The 17,055-nt window shown below is 39.0% G+C and overlaps 1 protein-coding gene across 1 annotated transcript; it reads left to right on the top strand.

Moving 5' to 3' along the window:
• Nucleotides 1-327: 327 nt before the first annotated feature.
• On the top strand, nt 328-16,591 carry LOC148046368 (vomeronasal type-2 receptor 26-like). The gene is made up of 6 exons (XM_087714700.1): nt 328-365; nt 543-834; nt 1,368-2,222; nt 4,184-4,411; nt 14,146-14,272; nt 15,110-16,591. Exons 1-6 carry the CDS (start codon nt 328-330, stop codon nt 16,030-16,032), a joined length of 2,463 nt encoding a protein of 820 aa, XP_087570826.1. The 3' UTR covers nt 16,033-16,591.
• Nucleotides 16,592-17,055: the final 464 nt, after the last annotated feature.

Below are 17,055 nucleotides of genomic sequence, written 5' to 3'. Positions count from 1 at the left end.
TGCATTAAACTTCTGTTTTAAACTTCTCAAAATGTGATGCACAAATGCTGTCAGATCCTCAAGTGAGATTCAGACCCTCCAATTCAGTTCCTCACTCAATGCCTTCCTCACTTCTGGAATGTCTTAACTTCTGAATTTTAAGAATCAAAGCTTTTGTCCCATATTACTTTTCTTGCCACATTTGTTAAGTGAATCACTGCAGTTCTCAAATTAGTAAATTTTGTGAGGTGAATCTGGTTTCCCATTAACTTTGCTTGTCAGAAGGTCCCAAAAAGTGATCATGTGATCCCAGAACACTGCAACTGCCATAAATGTGAATCAGTTGCCATGCATCCAAATATAAATCAGGTGACCAAGGGGATGTGGTAATGGTTCTAAGTGTGAGAAATGGTCATAAATCACTTTTTTTCAGTGCTGTTGTAACTTTGTATGGTCTGTTGTAAGCTGAGGACTTCCTGTACTCATTCAAGCAGACAAATACATCATTTGAGGTGTGGAGAAAAGCATTAATATTGTAGAACTAAATTAAATTCTTCTTGCAGGCCATTACCTAAAAACTTACAGCATGTCCTAGCCTTCAGTTTTGCCATTCAGGAGATCAACATGAATGACGACTTCTTATCCAACATCACCTTGGTCTCCAAGATACATGAGAATGGTTTTCAGGCAATGAAAGCCTCTCGAAACCTCTTGGATCTCTTCTTTCTTGAAAACTGGTGTCCCTTCAATTACAGAAAGGGAAAGGACCAAAACATCATGGCTGTCATTGGTGATCTTCCTTCCCAGAACACCATCCAGATAGCCAACATCTTAAATGCCTACAAAATTCCACAGGTAAGGATCTGGGCTCACATAAATGCTCAAGAATGAAGAGGAAAAGGTGGTAGTTAAAAAAAACTATAGGAGGACCAAAATTGAGGGTAATCTCTCAAAAGCAGAACAAGTTTTTATTTGTTTATTTTGTCAGAGAAATGTAATTCTTAATAAGCACAAACATTACATTTGGTATGTAAGAAATGGTGTAACTGTCCTTCTTGCTATCTTGATTCTTCTCCTTCTCTTTCTCCTTCCTCTTCCCCTTCCCCTCCTCCTCCTCCTCCTCCTTCTCAGTGTCAAGCTTAGCCATTATTAACTGATATTGTAGCAGTGTGTCTGATATAAAGTGATGAATGGAAAACTAATGAAGGTCTTATAGCAAAAGCTGTAAGGAAAGACTTGTTGATCCCCAGATTTAATATTTAAGTCTCCCATCAGGATTTTTGATTGAAATAAGGTCCAAAAGAAATGTACTTCCTTCCTTCTTGTTGACATATCTGCAAAAACAGTAACTAGTCTAAAATCACATCATTATTATCCCCACTCTGCAGCTCAGTTTTGGCACTTTTGACCTGGCATTGAGTGATAAACAGCAGTTTCCTTCTTTCTTTTGGATGACTCCAAATGAAAACCTCCAGTATGCTGGGATTATTCAGCTCTTGAAATATTTTGGATGGAATTGGATTGATCTCCTCATTCCAGAAGATGCCACTGGAGAGAGATTTCTCAGAATTCTGAGACCAAAATTCATCCAGAGTGACATTTGCATTTCTTTAACTCAGTTTGTTCCAAGAGTGACCACTTATAACCCCAGTTTCATACGGAAGGGTAATCTAAATAACATAGGACATCTCCTGTGGTATAGTAAAACCAACGTAAAACTTGTTTATGGGGACATGGAATCTATAGAAGGTTTACGAATAATTCTTGAAGCCTATGAAATTGGTAGCAGGTGCCCAATAGAGAGGGTTTGGATCATAAGTGCTCTCTGGGATGTCACATCTGTCTTTGAGTCAAAGAAATTCACCACATTCTCCTTTAATGGCAGCTTGTCTTTTGCCCTACACACAAATAGGGTTCCAGGCTTTCAAGAGTACCTGGAGAACCTAAATCCATATCACTCTAAAGTCCCTTTGCTACCTGTGTTCTGGAGTGCCGCATTTATCTGTTCATTTCCAATAAGCAGTATAAATGTACCAGGCCAAAGAAAATGCACTGGGAAAGAGGATTTGGGGAGTCTCCCTGGAACTGTCTTTGAAATGGAGATGTCTGGCCAGAGCTACAGTATTTACAATGCTGTGTATGCTGTAGCACATGGTCTCCATGCTATATATTCATCCAGAGCCAAGCAGAAGACAAGAGGCAATGAAGAGAAGTGGAATTTTCTGAAAGTCCAACCTTGGCAGGTGAGTTACGTGTCCTTTCAATGGGAACATAGCCATAATAATATAGTTATTTTAATGTTTACAAAATTTATTAAGTATACTTTTATGAATGAAGACAAATATAATTGTCCCAGGATAATGATGAGAGATTGAATCCGGGTCGGTCAATGGCACAAGAGATTTACTCATCCGAGTTTCCAGACTCATGCTGGAATCCATCTTCAGGATATTTATCTCTACTGAAATACATGCTTTGGGCTGTTTGATTTATTTTTTTTGAACAATTCTTTTTATTTTTTAACAATTTAAAACATAAAAATTCAATATCTATATAAAAAGTATGTTTGCAGATTCATTCCTTGATTACCTTTTCCAGAATCTTCCCAGGTATTGTGGTCAGGCTGATAGGTCTGTAGTTTGCTGGATTTATCTTTTACCCCTTTTCTGAAGATGGGAACTACATCAGGTATTTTCCAGTTCTCTGGTAGTTCCCCACTACTCCAGGATCTTTGAAAAATATAGTTCAGTGTGATCATGTCTGCCAGTTCCTTCAGAATCTTGGGATTTAATCCATCTGGTTCTCATGATTTGAATTCATCTAAGGTGGACAGGTGCTATCTTACCATTTTCTTGTCTATTTTGAGTTCTATTCCTGATAGGTTTTTCATAATTCTGTTTTTGATAGGTTGAAGTGTTTTTTTCCTTTTGTGTAAAGCCAGATGCAAAAAATGAATTAAGCAGTTCTTCTTTCTCTCTGATGCTCATCATCTTCTTGCCATTTTCTCCCACTGGTGGACCAATTGTTTCCTTGACTTTTTTCTTGTTTTTACATGTTAAAAGAAAGGTTTTTTGGCATAAGACTTTGAGCCTTAGCTTTCCTTATTTCATATTTGCATCCATATTTGTTGATATTCTGCCTTAATTGGATGCCCCGCTTTCCACTTTTTATACTTGTTCTTTTTGTCTTTCAAATTTATAATTTTAGTTGTGTAGAGGCTTCATGGTATTCTCTGAAAATGCTTAATCCTTGTGGAAATTTAGATTTTTATTTACAGATATTATGTTAGATATATGGAAGTAATCTTTTCCCAGAGGCGTTCTCCTTCCTTTCCAATCTTCAATCGCCAAAAACTCTTAAATCCAATAAAAGACTACAATTTTGCAACATTTTGAAGTTGAGTAGCAGAAGAAAAATTCACCAAAGTAGACAGAAGGAAGAATTTTGCAAAATAATAATAATAATTGATGATATGGAAGGCAAGGGTAGGATAGAAGGACAAAACTTGTCTTTCTCTAAGATATGTTTGTTGTAGGCATTTTCTGTCCCATGCCTGTCCCATGTTGATTTAATATATCAAGGTCATCATTGAACTTCTTAGTCATGTTTTATTAAGTAACTCAAATAAATAGGTTTTCTTGGGTTATCCATTATATATAACGGGCTTGCCACAAAGAAGAGGGAGTCAAGATATACTCCAAAACACTTGAAAGCAGGACAAGAAGCAATGGATGGAAAACAATCAAATAGAAAACCAACCTAGAACTAAGGAGAAATTTCTTGATAGTTAGAACAATTAATCAATGGAATGACTTGCTTCCAGAAGTTGTGGGTGTGCTAACACTGGATGATTTTAAGAAGAGTTTGGATAACTATTTTTCTGAAATGGTACAAGGTTGGACAAGAAGAGTAGAAAATATCTAAGTTCCCTTCCAACTCTTTTATTCTATTATTCTGTAATATTTCTTAGCAATTGTTTTTATCCCTCATGAAGTACAAATAAGCAATATATATACAAAAATATCTTAAACATAATAATATAAATATAGTCCTGCAAAACAGAATTATGCCATTGGAACATAAAAAATATTATCAACTCAAATTTGATTATTCATTAAAAACTGGTTGAGCACCTTTTGATAAATCCCATATTGTATTGCCTGCTATTGACACCAATTTCTCACTTGTCTCTCTTATCTTTCAGCTTCGTTTATTTCTGAAAAACCTCCATTTCAACAATAGTGTTGAGGAAGAAATAGCTTTCAATGAGAACGGAAACCTGGCAGCAGCATACGATATCATCAACTTGATTACTTTCCCCAATCGATCCTTTCAGAAGGTCCAAGTTGGACGTATTGAACCTCAGAGTCCTCAAAAGGAAGACTTCACCATAAATACAACTGTCATTGTATGGAACCCCAAATTTAAGCAGGTGAGTTAAACAAACCAAATAAAACATGGGGATATTTTCTCAAATTTCTAGAATTTTAAACCAGTAATCTTAGAGTAGTTCCAAGATCATTCGATATCTTCTTTTTTTTTTATGTTCAAAAATTTTCTTTTCTTTTAAAACAAACATTTCATCATTCCTCAATCAGTAAGACATCGGAGTACAATTTTTTGTGTGTCAAAATAGTTCTAGTTTACCACCAAATTCTTGTCTAGCCTAATGTATACCCCTCCCTCCCTCCACCCTCCCCCCAACCCCCCTCCTCCTCCCCCCCCAACTTCCCAGAACCCATACACGGTATGGATTTTTAACAAACACAGTCTAAAATCTATTGAGAAAAAAGAAATAAAGAAATTAATGACATCTCTACATTGATCTTAGCTTCTTCTTGCTAAGCTAACTTTAAACAATTTAAATCATTTCTGATCTTAAACATAGGCTAACTGGAATTTCTTGGTCCCCTATTTATTTTGTATATTGTCAATCCATTTTTTCCAGGCTATATCTCTCATTTGAGTGATCTTTAAGATATGCCGATATTTTAGCCATCTCGGCTAAGTTTGTGACTTTCAATGTCCATTCTTGAGTTGTAGGCAAGTCTTCCTTCTTCCAGCATTGTGCCACCAACAGTCTTGCTGCCGTTATTAGGTGCAGAATCAAGTTAGTCTCTACCACTGTAAAGTCAGTACATATACCTAGTAAGAATAACTGAGGAGTAAACTTTATCCTTCTTTTAAAGATATTTTGCATAATCCACCATATTTTTATCCAGAATGCCTTAACCTTTTGGCAGGTCCACCATATATGATAATATGTAACATCGAGAGAACCACACCTCCAACATTTAGGCTGTACATTCGGATACATAGAAGCCAGCTTTTTAGGATCTAAATGTCATCTATAGAACATCTTATAAAAATTTCTCTCAGGTTTTGAGCTTGTGTGAATTTCACATTTGTTACCCAGATTCTTTCCCATGTATCCTACATTATTGGTTCTTCAATATTTTGACCCCACTTTATCATACAATCTTTAACTAATTCTGTTTCCGAATCCATCTGTATTAATACATTATATATCCTCTTTATATGCATTAAGCTTTGATCTCTTATTTGTTTAAACAAATTATCTTCAGCTTGGATAAAACCAATTTTTTGATCTATTTTCCACCTGGCCTGTAATTGCCCATACTGGAACCATGTTTGAACTACCTTCTCCTCTTTTAATACCTCTAAAGATTTTAGTTGTAGTACCCCCCTTTCCAAAATGAGAAGCTGTCTATAGGTAGTTCTATCCTGTCTTTGTGCTATGTTCATATTTTCAATTGCATGTCTAGGAATTGCCCACATGGGTATCTTGTCATTTAATTTATATTGGTATTTTTTCCAGGCCCGCAGTAAAGCATTTCTTAAAATATGACTTTTAAACTTCTTATCCAATTTTTTGTTGAATAACAGGTAAGCATGCCAACCATATACCAGATCGTTTCCCTTGATATTCAGTATTCTATCATTAGTTAAATGAGTCCAATCACTAATTACAGATAGTGCCACTGCATCATAATGTAATTTTAGGTTAGGTAATTTCAAGCCTCCTCTCTCACGTACATCTTGCATTATTTTCATCTTGCATTATTTACCCTTGGCTTCTTTCCTGCCCATACAAATTTGTTGATACCCTTCTGCCATTCTAAAAGATTCGCATCTTTTTTAAGTATAGGTAACATTTGGAAGAGAAATAAAAATTTTGGTAAAATGTTCATTTTCACTGCTGCTATCCTACCCAGCAAAGATAAGTACAATTTCTCCCATTTTTTCATCTCTATCTGTATACTATGCCAAAGTGGTTCATAATTATGCTTATATAATTTCCCATTTGAGGTTAAAATATTGACTCCAAGACATTTGACTTTTTTGACTACCTCACATCCTAGCATCCCTTCTAGTTCTTCCTTTTGTTTAGTATTCATATTTATAGCTAATATTTTGGTTTTTCCTAAATTTATTTTAAAACCAGATACTTGACCATATTGATTAATTGTATTCATTAAAACCATACTGGATTCCTGAGGTTGTTCCAATATTATGACCAAATCATCCGCAAAAGCGCGCACTCTGTATTCTTGCTACCTAATCTTGATCCCTTTTAGACCATCCAAGCCCCGTATTTTATTCAACAATACTTCCAAAGTTATAATAAACAATAGCGGGGACAAAAGACAGCCCTGTCTTGTACCTTTTCCAATTTGAAGAGTCTGTTAAACTTTCATTGACTATAATTTGTGGTGTTTGCTGTTGGTATATTGCTTTAATTGACTGTAAAAAATTATCTCCTATCTGCATTTTTTGCAATATCTTCAACATAAATTACCAGTTAACTCGATCAAAGGCCTTCTCAGCATCCAAGAATATAAACGCAGCAGGGATCTGGTTGTTCTTTCCCAAATATTCTTATGCATTAATAATTAATCTGACATTACTTTTCATCTGTCTCCCCTGTATAAAACCTGTTTGGTCCATGTGTATCAATTGTTGAATAACCAGCATTAACCTATTTGCTAGTATTTTAGTAAAAATTTTGTAATCTACATTAAGTAATGAGATAGGTCTATAATTTTTTGGTTGGGTAGTATCTTGATCTTCTTTGGGTATCAAAGATATAAATGCTCTCTTCCAAGATGGAGGCACTTTACCTTCCGTTTGAATCATATTAAATAATTCTCTAAGAGGTTCTACCATTTCTAACTGTAAATTTTTATAGTAAACCGCTGTCAAACCGTCTGTACCTGGTGCTTTCCCTAACTTTAATTGCTTAATTACCTGCAAAATTTCCCCCGAGGTTATTGGTTGATTCAATTTTTGCCTGTGCTCTTCTCTAACTGAAGGTATTTTCTCTTTATCTAAATATTTGTCTATATCTAGACCATTAATTTTATCCCCTTTATACAATTCTGTAAAAAATTCCCGAAATGCCTTTTGAATCTCTTCCTGTTGAAACACCTCCTTCCCTCTGTAAATCAGTTTAGATATATTTCGAGTTTTCCTTTTTTTCCTAATCTGATAAGCTAACCATCTGCCAGGTTTTTTTGCGTTACAAAAGGTATTGTGTTTTGCATATAATAAATTAGTGGCTACCTGGTCAGAGATCAACATGTCAAATTGAGATTTTAATATGGTGATAGCTTCCTTAAACTTTGTATCGCTTGGATTCATTGTTAACTCCAACTCTTTTCTCTTAATTTCCTCTTCCAATTCTGTTCGTTTTAGCCCTTGTTTATATCTATGTGTTTTATTTATATTCATCAGCACTCCTCTCATATACGCTTTGCTTGCATCCCATACGAATTCCATAGATGTACCCTTATTCATATTCAAAACAAAATATTCAGATAGTAATTTTTTACAATCATTAATATACTTTTCATATCTAAATAAACTCTCATTCGACCTTCAAGACCTTCTTGCCTGCACTACCCTTCCCAATTCCATCCAAACTGGGTTATGATCCGAAAGGATCCTAGCCGCAATCTTTGTCTTCTTGGCCCTAAAAAGCAAATCATTAGTGATTAGTATAAAATCAATCCTTGAAAGGGATTGATGTCTATCAGAGAAGAAAGTGAAATCATATTCCTCTGTGTTTCTTTCTCGCCAAATATCTCTCAATTCAAAGTCATCCATCATGTCAAAAAAAGGTTTGGGTAGCTTTGCTCGCATCTTAGTATTTGGGCGAGAAGTATTCTTATCACTCTTAGTGTCTATCACACCATTCCAATCACCCAATAGTATACAGGACCTATAGTCCCACTGTACTAATTTGGCATGAAGATTTCTATAGAATCCATCTTGTTGTTGATTAGGAGCATAAATTCCCAAAAGTAATGTCTTTTTATATCTTGCGAAGGGATCTGCTTCAATTAATTCAGCTTTCATGTATTTTCTTAAGTATACAACTATACCATTCTTCTTTTCCATAGCAGAAGCTATGAAATGTTGACCAAGTTTTGAGTTAATCAGATATTTTTGATCAGTTGATTTGATATGAGTTTCTTGCAAACAAATTATGTCATTCTTAAACTGTTTGAGATAGTGAAGTATTTTCTTTCTCTTCTGTGGAGAATTCAATCCATTGACGTTCCATTTTTTTTTTTTTTGCATTTTATTAAGATTTATAGGCCGCCCTTTTCCCTGAGGGGACTCAGGGCGGCTTACAATCACAGGGGAGGGGGTGCAGTATCAAAAGACAAAACAAAATGTGAACAAAAGAAAAATAATAAAACACAACTTTCATTCAACAGTCAACACTCGGGCGGGTAAATTGGGAACCTATCCCCAGGCCTGTTGGGAGAGCCAGGTCTTGAGGGCTGCGCGGAAGGTCTGGATGGTGGTGAGGATACGGATATCGATGGGGAACTCGTTCCACAGGGTCGGAGCTGCAACAGAAAAGGCTCTCCTCCGTGTAGTCGCCAGTCGACATTGACTGGCGGATGGAATTCGGAGGAGGCCCAGTCTGTGCGATCTAATCGGTCGAAGGGAGGTAATCGGCAGAAGGCGGTCTCTCAAGTACCCAGATCCACTACCATGGAGTGCTTTAAAGGTGGTCATCAGTACCCTGAAGCGCACCCGGAGACCGACAGGTAGCCAGTGCAGCTCGCGGAGGATAGGTGTAACGTGGGCGAACCGCGGTGCGCCCACTATCACTCGCGCGGCTGCATTCTGGACTAACTGCAGTCGCCGGATGCACTTCAAGGGCAACCCCATGTAGAGCCCATTGCAGTATTCCAGCCTAGAGATCACAAGGGCTCGAGTGACTGTTGCGAGAGCCTCCTGGTTTAGGTAGGGCCGCAACTGGTGGACCAGGCGAACCTGGGCAAATGCCCCCCTGGTCACAGCTGACAACTGGTGGTCAAAAGTCAGCTGTGGATCCAGGAGGACTCCTAAGTTGTGGACCCTATCTGAGGGGTATAAAATTTGACCCCCCAGCCTAAGTGTTGGAACATTAGCCAAATTGTTGGGAGGGAAACACAACAGCCACTCGGTCTTGTCCGGGTTGAGTACCAGTTTGTTAGCGCTCATCCAGTTCTTAACGGCCTCAAGACCCTGGCTCATCACGTCCACCGCTTCATTGAGTTGGCACGGGGCGGACAGATACAGTTGCGTATCGTCCGCATATTGGTGGTATTTTATCCCGTGCCTCCGAATGATCTCGCCCAGCGGTTTCATTTATATGTTAAATAGTAGGGGGGATAAGACCGAACCCTGCGGCACCCCACATGTTAGGGGCCTCAGGGACAATCTCTGCCCCCCGACCAACACCGACTGCGACCTGTCCGAGAGGTAGGAGGAGAACCACTGCAAAACAGTGCCTCCCACTCCCACCTCCCACAGTCGTCACAGAAGGATACCATGGTCGATGGTATCGAAAGCCGCTGAGAGGTCAAGGAGAACCAGGATGGACGCATAGCCTCCATCTCTGGCCCTCCAGAGATCATCGGTCAATGCGACCAAAGCGGTTTCTGTGCTGTAACCAGGTCTGAAGCCGGACTGGAAGGGGTCAAGATAACTAGCTTCCTCCAAGGCCCGTTGAAGCTGGAAGGCCACCACCTTCTCCACAACCTTCCCGATAAAGGGGAGGTTGGAGACAGGACGAAAGTTGTTTAAAATGGCTGGATCCAAGGATGGTTTCTTCAGGAGGGGTCTCACCACCGCCGTTTTGAGTACGGCGGGGAAGTGCCCCTCCCGAAGGGAGGCGGTCACGACCGCCTGGATCCAGCCATGTGTCACCTCCCTGCTGTTGGCAACCAGCCAGGAGGGACACGGATCCAGAATGCAGGTGGAGGCACTTACAGCTCGAATGGCCTTGTCCACATCCCCAGAGGCAACATCCTGGAACTCAACCCAGAGATGATTTGCCAAGTAGTCCTCCTGTGTCTCGGTTGGGTCTACTGCGGTGGAGTCCAAGTCCGACCGAAACCGAGCTACTTTGTCCGCCAAGAACTGAGCATAGTCCTCAGCCCTACCCTGCTAAGATCCATGTTAAGATCTTAGTTGTCGCCTTTGGTTAGCTGAAGCTTTTATAGAGCTTCCTGCATGGCCTATTTAACCTTAGGCCTAGCTCCTCCCACTGCTTCCAGACTTGTTGTTGTAGCTCCTTGATCGATGGCCGGTGATTGTTGAGGTTGTTGCCTTTTAGCTTGTTTCTCCATTCGTCTAGTAATCATACGGCTAGGTCTTTGTTCCATGATACCTTGCGCTTCTAGAAGAGAGAGATGCTCCATCTTATCTGATAGTTGTGTAGTTTGCTGTTTGTCCTGTCCTTCTTGTGGTCTTTCTCCAGATCCAGATGATGCAGGATATCCAGCCTTCAAAATATTATGGTAAAAATTTCGGGCTTTCCATACAGAGTTGAGGCGATATCTTTGCCTATCAAATGTAAGTATAATACCAAATGGTGCGTCCCATCTATACTATATCTGACGGTTTCTGAGTTCTTCAACTAAAAAAGCGTAGTCTCTCCTGGCTCTTAACATTTGAGGTGGTATCTCTTTCAAAACAATGAGGTCTTGACCGCCAATTTGGAGCTTAGTGTTATAAGACTCTTGTAGTATCATGTTTCTGAGCTCTCTTGTAGTGAAGTATATAACAATGTCTCGAGGAAGCTGTTTCTGCTTTGCCACCCAGAAGTTAACGCGATAAACTTTGTCGATCTGCCAGTTGTTCTTAGTCCCTGGTCTTCCCACCAGGCGGTCAAAGGCTTCTGATAGGATCTGTTTCAGGTTCTCCTGTTTCTCCTCAGGCAGCCCCCTTACTCTTAATGGCAGTTCCATTTGTCTGTACTGTATCATAATACTTTCTTTTTCAGCATTTTCAACTTTTTGTTCCACCACCTCTGTTTTCAATGTCAAGTTGGTATTAGCCTCATTAAGATCCTCTAGACTATCTTCAATTCCGGAAACATGTTCTGTCAATACAGTTACAAGTTCCAGAATTTCATCTTTAATTTTAACAACCCTGGCATCGATTTTATCAGACAACTCCTGTTTAAGTTCTTTTATTTCCCCTTTTATTTCTTTTATTTCTTCTTTTCCCTCCTGTTTTATCTCCTGTTTTATCTCCTCTTTAAGATCTCTAAGTTATCTTCCATTTTAATTGTCTGAGCGTTGAGAGCCACACTTAATTCACTCAAGAAGAATTCTTTCGTTAACAAATCTCCAGCAGGGGGCGTAGGGAGCAGAGGCTGCAACCTTGTGCCAGGCACTGGGGATGGGCCCCTGGGAATAGAGGGCGACGGTTTCAGATTAGGATTTGATTTTGAGGCCATTCCAAATTTTATCTTCCAGCAGTTAATAAAACTCTACTGGCTGACTGTGCAGCTATAAGAAAAGATGCTGAATTTCTCCCTTTGTTTTGAAATTTGAGGCTTGACAAAGCTTTACCAAGGATTTCAGACAATAAGCATTGTAACAAGACAGTTCAGCAGATTCATCACCATTTAAATTCCAGATAAGCAAGATTAATGAGAGAAAGGAAGTCTTGTAAAAATGAAACTAATTAAAAAGTTTCTGCTGGCCGATTGTGAGGCAGGGTGATAAGACACTCCTTTGAAGTTTTAGAACTCTGTAGCGTTTAACAAGGAGATTAAGAAAATAATCATTGTTACAGGAGAATCCAGCCAGCTTGGCACCATTTTAAAAGCCTCTAAGTAAATAGATTTTCAGAAGAAGATCTTGTAAAAAAAAGAAAAAGAGAAGCTAGGATCTTGGTAAACAATTAATGTCCTCGTAAACAGATTCAGCTCGTATTAAAATCAAATAAATCAAAGCTGTGAACTGAGTGGGAGAGATCTTACTTTCTACTGCACAAGGCAGTTTGAAGTTCCCAGCACAGATGCCGTTCTGCCTTGGGCTGGCCCCCCTCTCTCTGCAGACACAGAAGCTGCAAAAATTGAAGGGCATTTGCCAACAAAACTATATCTTCTTCCCTTCTTGCCTGAAGGATAAGAAACCTGTTAAGACGTCAGATAGATGATCATCTAAACAGATACGTGACCAGGAATTCGGGGGCAGCTATTTTAAGCTGCCACCATCAGCAAGCTCCTCCCAGGAAGCCCGATCATTCGATATCTTCTTAATGATGTTAGAACACTCTTGTATTCTGGAAAAATGAAGAAGTTTTCAAATGTACATTACACTTTCAGATTGTAGGGAAAGGGAGCTCTGGTCACTGGGGTTATGGACCCTCTGGGTTTAGGAACTTCTTCAGAGCTTAGTGAAGTGGAAGATTCATCTTTTGAAAGGTAACATTGAATGGATGATTTACCTTTCTCCTTTAAAATAATATATGAAAAATTACAGTTACATTAATAAAAACAAAAAGGGAAAGATTTTATATATAGAGAGAGAAGATTGATTGATTGATTGATTGATAGATAGATGGATGGATGGATGGATGGATGATTGATAGAAAGATAAATAGATAGATAGATGATTGATATATATATGATAGATAGATAGATAGATAGATAGATAGATAGATAGATAGATAGATAATTGATAGATAAATGACGGATAGACAGATAGACAGATAGACAGATGGATGGATGGATGGATGGATGGATGGATGCATGCATGCATGCATGGACGGAGGGAGGGAGGGAGGGAGGGAGGAATGGAGGGATGGATGTTTGATATATAGAAGATAGACAGACAGACAGACAGACTTCCCACTGATGAGTTTATCTGAGTTTGTAGTCAATGTTTGAATCAACTGAGGCACAAAGTCATCACAACTATTTTCCATTTCAGTCTAACATAAACATCTCATTTCCCTGGAGCTTCACAGGAAATATTTTTCTTGCCACTATCTCCTTTTCCTTCCCATTGCCAATTCAAAAATCCGGGGAAGCTTCTAGCCATTTAGAGATTCAGTGGGTTTTTTCTCTTCTTTTTCTCAGAAAACTAAATAACTTTTCAGCAGGCACTAGTGCTTATGTGTTTTGAAATGCAGGCAAGATTGGACTATTGTGTTATCCCATTTTATTGTTCGTCACAGAATATAAAGATGGACTGTGGACATATACCAAAGTTGGCATCACCCAAGTCCTGTGCTCACCACACTTGCAACACTCTTAATTGTCTGGTGGTTTTTTCATAATTGAGTATGTTCAAAAAAAGGGAGGCAACTGAAGCTGGACAATCTCTTTGCCTTGCTTGACCCATCCTGTGCAATGAAATTTGGGAAACCACCCTTGAGTGGCAACATAACACAGAAATAATTGGAAAAGGATACCAAATGCTAAACAGGAATATTTTTGCTGTCAGCTCAGCAGTTTCAACACTCTTTCCCATACATCACAAATTTATTTTGGATTTTCATATTACTATTCAAATTTAAAACAGCTCATTAAGGTGATGAGAAACATACTCTTTCATGATCCTCTTTAGGACAGCTCAAGTTTCTTTATGTAATGTGAAGAGGTGTCCGAATTTGGATTTGTCTTCAAATTTTCAATAGCAGTTCAAAGACTTTTCAGATTTTAACTGCTCCTCTGACTGAGTCTAGCAATCAGTCCTAGGAATTCAAAATTTTGCATTCTTAGAAATTACAAGAATCTGATTGTGGGGGAGGATTGGATTCATTTAAAGAGAATGACTGCTGACTGATTGGTTCAAAGCTTGATTCTAATCTATTTTAATGTCTTCCTCTGGCCATTCTCATTAGACACCACCTTCTGCCACCTGTGTAGAAAGCTGCCATCCTGGGTACCGGAAATTGATTGAGGAGGGAAAACAGGTTTGCTGCTATGACTGTGTCAAGTGTTCAGAGGGAAGCATTTCCACCATGGTTGGTAAGAAAAAAAGATCTGTGTTTCTTTAAAAATACATTTTGTTCTAACCAAGTTTGGGTTATTGAATGTACCATATTTTTCAGAGTATAAGACGCACCATTTCCCCCCACAAGAGGGTGAAAATCTGGGTCCATCTTATACATTGAGTACAGGGTTTTTGGCCTCCAGAAACCCCACCCCTCTTTCACAAAAATGGATGTGCAGAGCATTTGGGAGGCTTGCAAAATGCTCCTGGGGACTGGGGAGGGCAAACACAAGTGAAAAGTGGGCTGGTTTTTGCTCATTCCCCGCCCCCCTGCCAGCCCCCAGGAGCACTCTACAAGTCTCCTAAAAGCTATGCATGCTCCTTTTTTGGCAAAAAAAAAACCTGGGTCATTTTTCGCTTGTTTTTGCAAAAAAATAATAATACAGCCCCAGGATCACTTTGCAACCCTCTCAAACTCTCTTCATTCCTTATTTTCTTACAAAAAAATGAGGTATGCATAGGTTTGGGAGGACTGCACAGTGCAAAAATAAAATTTTTAGTTCACCTCTTAAAAATCTTATACTCCCAAAAATACGGTGGTTTTACAGAAAAGCATGGATTGATTGGGATCTCTCACCACCCTTGTTTCTCTTTCTTCTTTTTTAAGTAAAAACATTTCTTTATTTAATTCTGTAATCTCTTGTTCAGGAAATGTAGTCTATTGAATAAAAATAAACTTTAAAAGGATTTTCTTAAAGCAAAATTTTTAAGAGGTTTATTGTCTCCCAAAATAACTTCAGGATGGAATAATTTTTAAGAACTTAATTCTATTCAATGTGTAGACTTTTTAGAGCATTTATTTATGGTTTCAGATTCCAACCAATGTGCGAGTTGTCCCGCAGAGCAATATCCAAATGAGAAACACCATCAATGTATTCCCAAAATTATCACCTACTTATCCTACAAAGAAGTCCTGGGAGAAGTCCTGACTGGCTTTGCTGTTTCTTTTGCTCTCATCACAATTGCAGTGATGGGGACATTCATCTTCCACCAGAACACTCCCATCGTCAAAGCCAACAATTGGGATATCACCTGCACCCTGCTTGTCTCGCTCCTGCTGTGTTTTCTTTGCTCCTTCCTCTTCCTCGGATGTCCAGGGAAAGTCACATGTCTGCTCCGGCAAGCAGTTTTTGGAGTGGTCTTCTCCATTGCAGTGTCTTGTGTGTTAGCCAAAACCATCACTGTGGTTCTGGCCTTCATGGCGACAAAGCCAGGGAACCGCATGAGGTGGTGGGTGGGGAAAAGGCTGTCCGTCTCAGTCATTGTTTTTTGCTCTCTTATTCAAACAAGCATTTGTGCTGCCTGGTGGACCATTTCTCCTCCTTTCCCAGAGTTGGACATGCATTCCCAGCTAGATGAGATCTTAGTGCAATGCAACGAAGGCTCGGAGATCATGTTTTACCTTGTGCTGGGCTACATGTGGCTTCTGGCTGTCATCAGCTTCACAGTCGCTTTCTTTGCCCGGAAGTTGCCCGACACTTTCAATGAAGCCAAGCTCATCACCTTCAGCATGCTGGTCTTCTGCAGTGTTTGGGTGTCCTTTGTGCCCACGTACTTGAGCACCAAGGGGAAATCCATGGTGGCTGTGGAAGTCTTCTCTATCTTGGCCTCAAGTGGTGGATTACTAGGTTGCATTTTCCTGCCCAAGTGCTACATTATCATACTGAGGCCAGAGCTGAATACGAGAGAGCAGCTAGTTAGGAAAAAGAATGGTGTGATTTCAAGAGCAACATGAATGATGGCTGAATTCTATGATGCTATAAAAAGAACATGACAATAATTGGCCAAAGAATTTCATTCAGGAATTGTTGTCTTCTCCCATTTTTTTAATAGCAATAACATTTAGATGTGTATACTGCCCCATAGTGCTTTATAGCATTGTCTGGGTGGTTTACTAGTAAGTATTATTTGCATACTGCACCCAAAATCTGGGTCCATCCTTCCATTCTTGGAAGTATGGAAGGCTGAGTCAACCTTGAGTGCCTTCAGGATTGAAGTCAAGGCTTTGAGCAGAGTTTAAAGGCAAATTTGTTCTTACTGTGCCCCCTGGGTTCTTAATGTAAGAAACTTCACAAATACACAATATCAAGGAGAAAAAAATGTACACAACATTTTCAAGATGAAACTTCTTTGTTCAGAAATGAAGTTCTTGGGTTTTCCAAAATTGATCTTGTTTATTGTGTAAGATTTTATCTCATTTATATTTAGAGTTAGACTTAAACTTAGAATAACTTTATTGTCACTTGAAATGTACGCTAATCACCATACATTAAAATGAAATTTCATTCCTTACAGCAGTCAAAGGGTCATCTACAATATACACTACATAAACATAAGAAATAAGTAAATAAATAGGTAAATAAATAAATGAGCATATGCCCATAGACCCACATATATTGTATGACACAGAGAAATAACACAGTCTAGTTTGGATTTATAAATGTACATGGTGAGAAAAACAAATCTTGCGAGTTTAACGGACAGATGGCATAGGGAACAAAGCTGCTACAGAATCAGCTAGTCCTGGTAGAAATACTTCAAAACCTCCTCCCAGAGGGGAGCAACGGAAACAGACCATAAAGTGGGTGTGTGGGATCTCTAACAATGCTTTAAGCACATAGCATTTATAAGCAGTATCCTGAATAACAGGAATGGGCCTTCCTATAGCCTTCCTGGCTGTCCTTACCACTCTCTATATGGACTTTCTGACTGAGGCAGTACCACCAAACCAAACAGTGATAAAGAGATTGTTTGTTAA

Source organism: Thamnophis sirtalis, unplaced genomic scaffold, assembly GCF_051295495.1.
Source record: "Thamnophis sirtalis isolate CommonGarterSnake01/CBP01778 unplaced genomic scaffold, rThaSir2_p1.2 scaffold_4, whole genome shotgun sequence".
In the NCBI taxonomy this organism is placed as follows: domain Eukaryota; kingdom Metazoa; phylum Chordata; class Lepidosauria; order Squamata; family Natricidae; genus Thamnophis; species Thamnophis sirtalis.
This window is presented reverse-complemented; position numbering and strand designations above follow the sequence as displayed.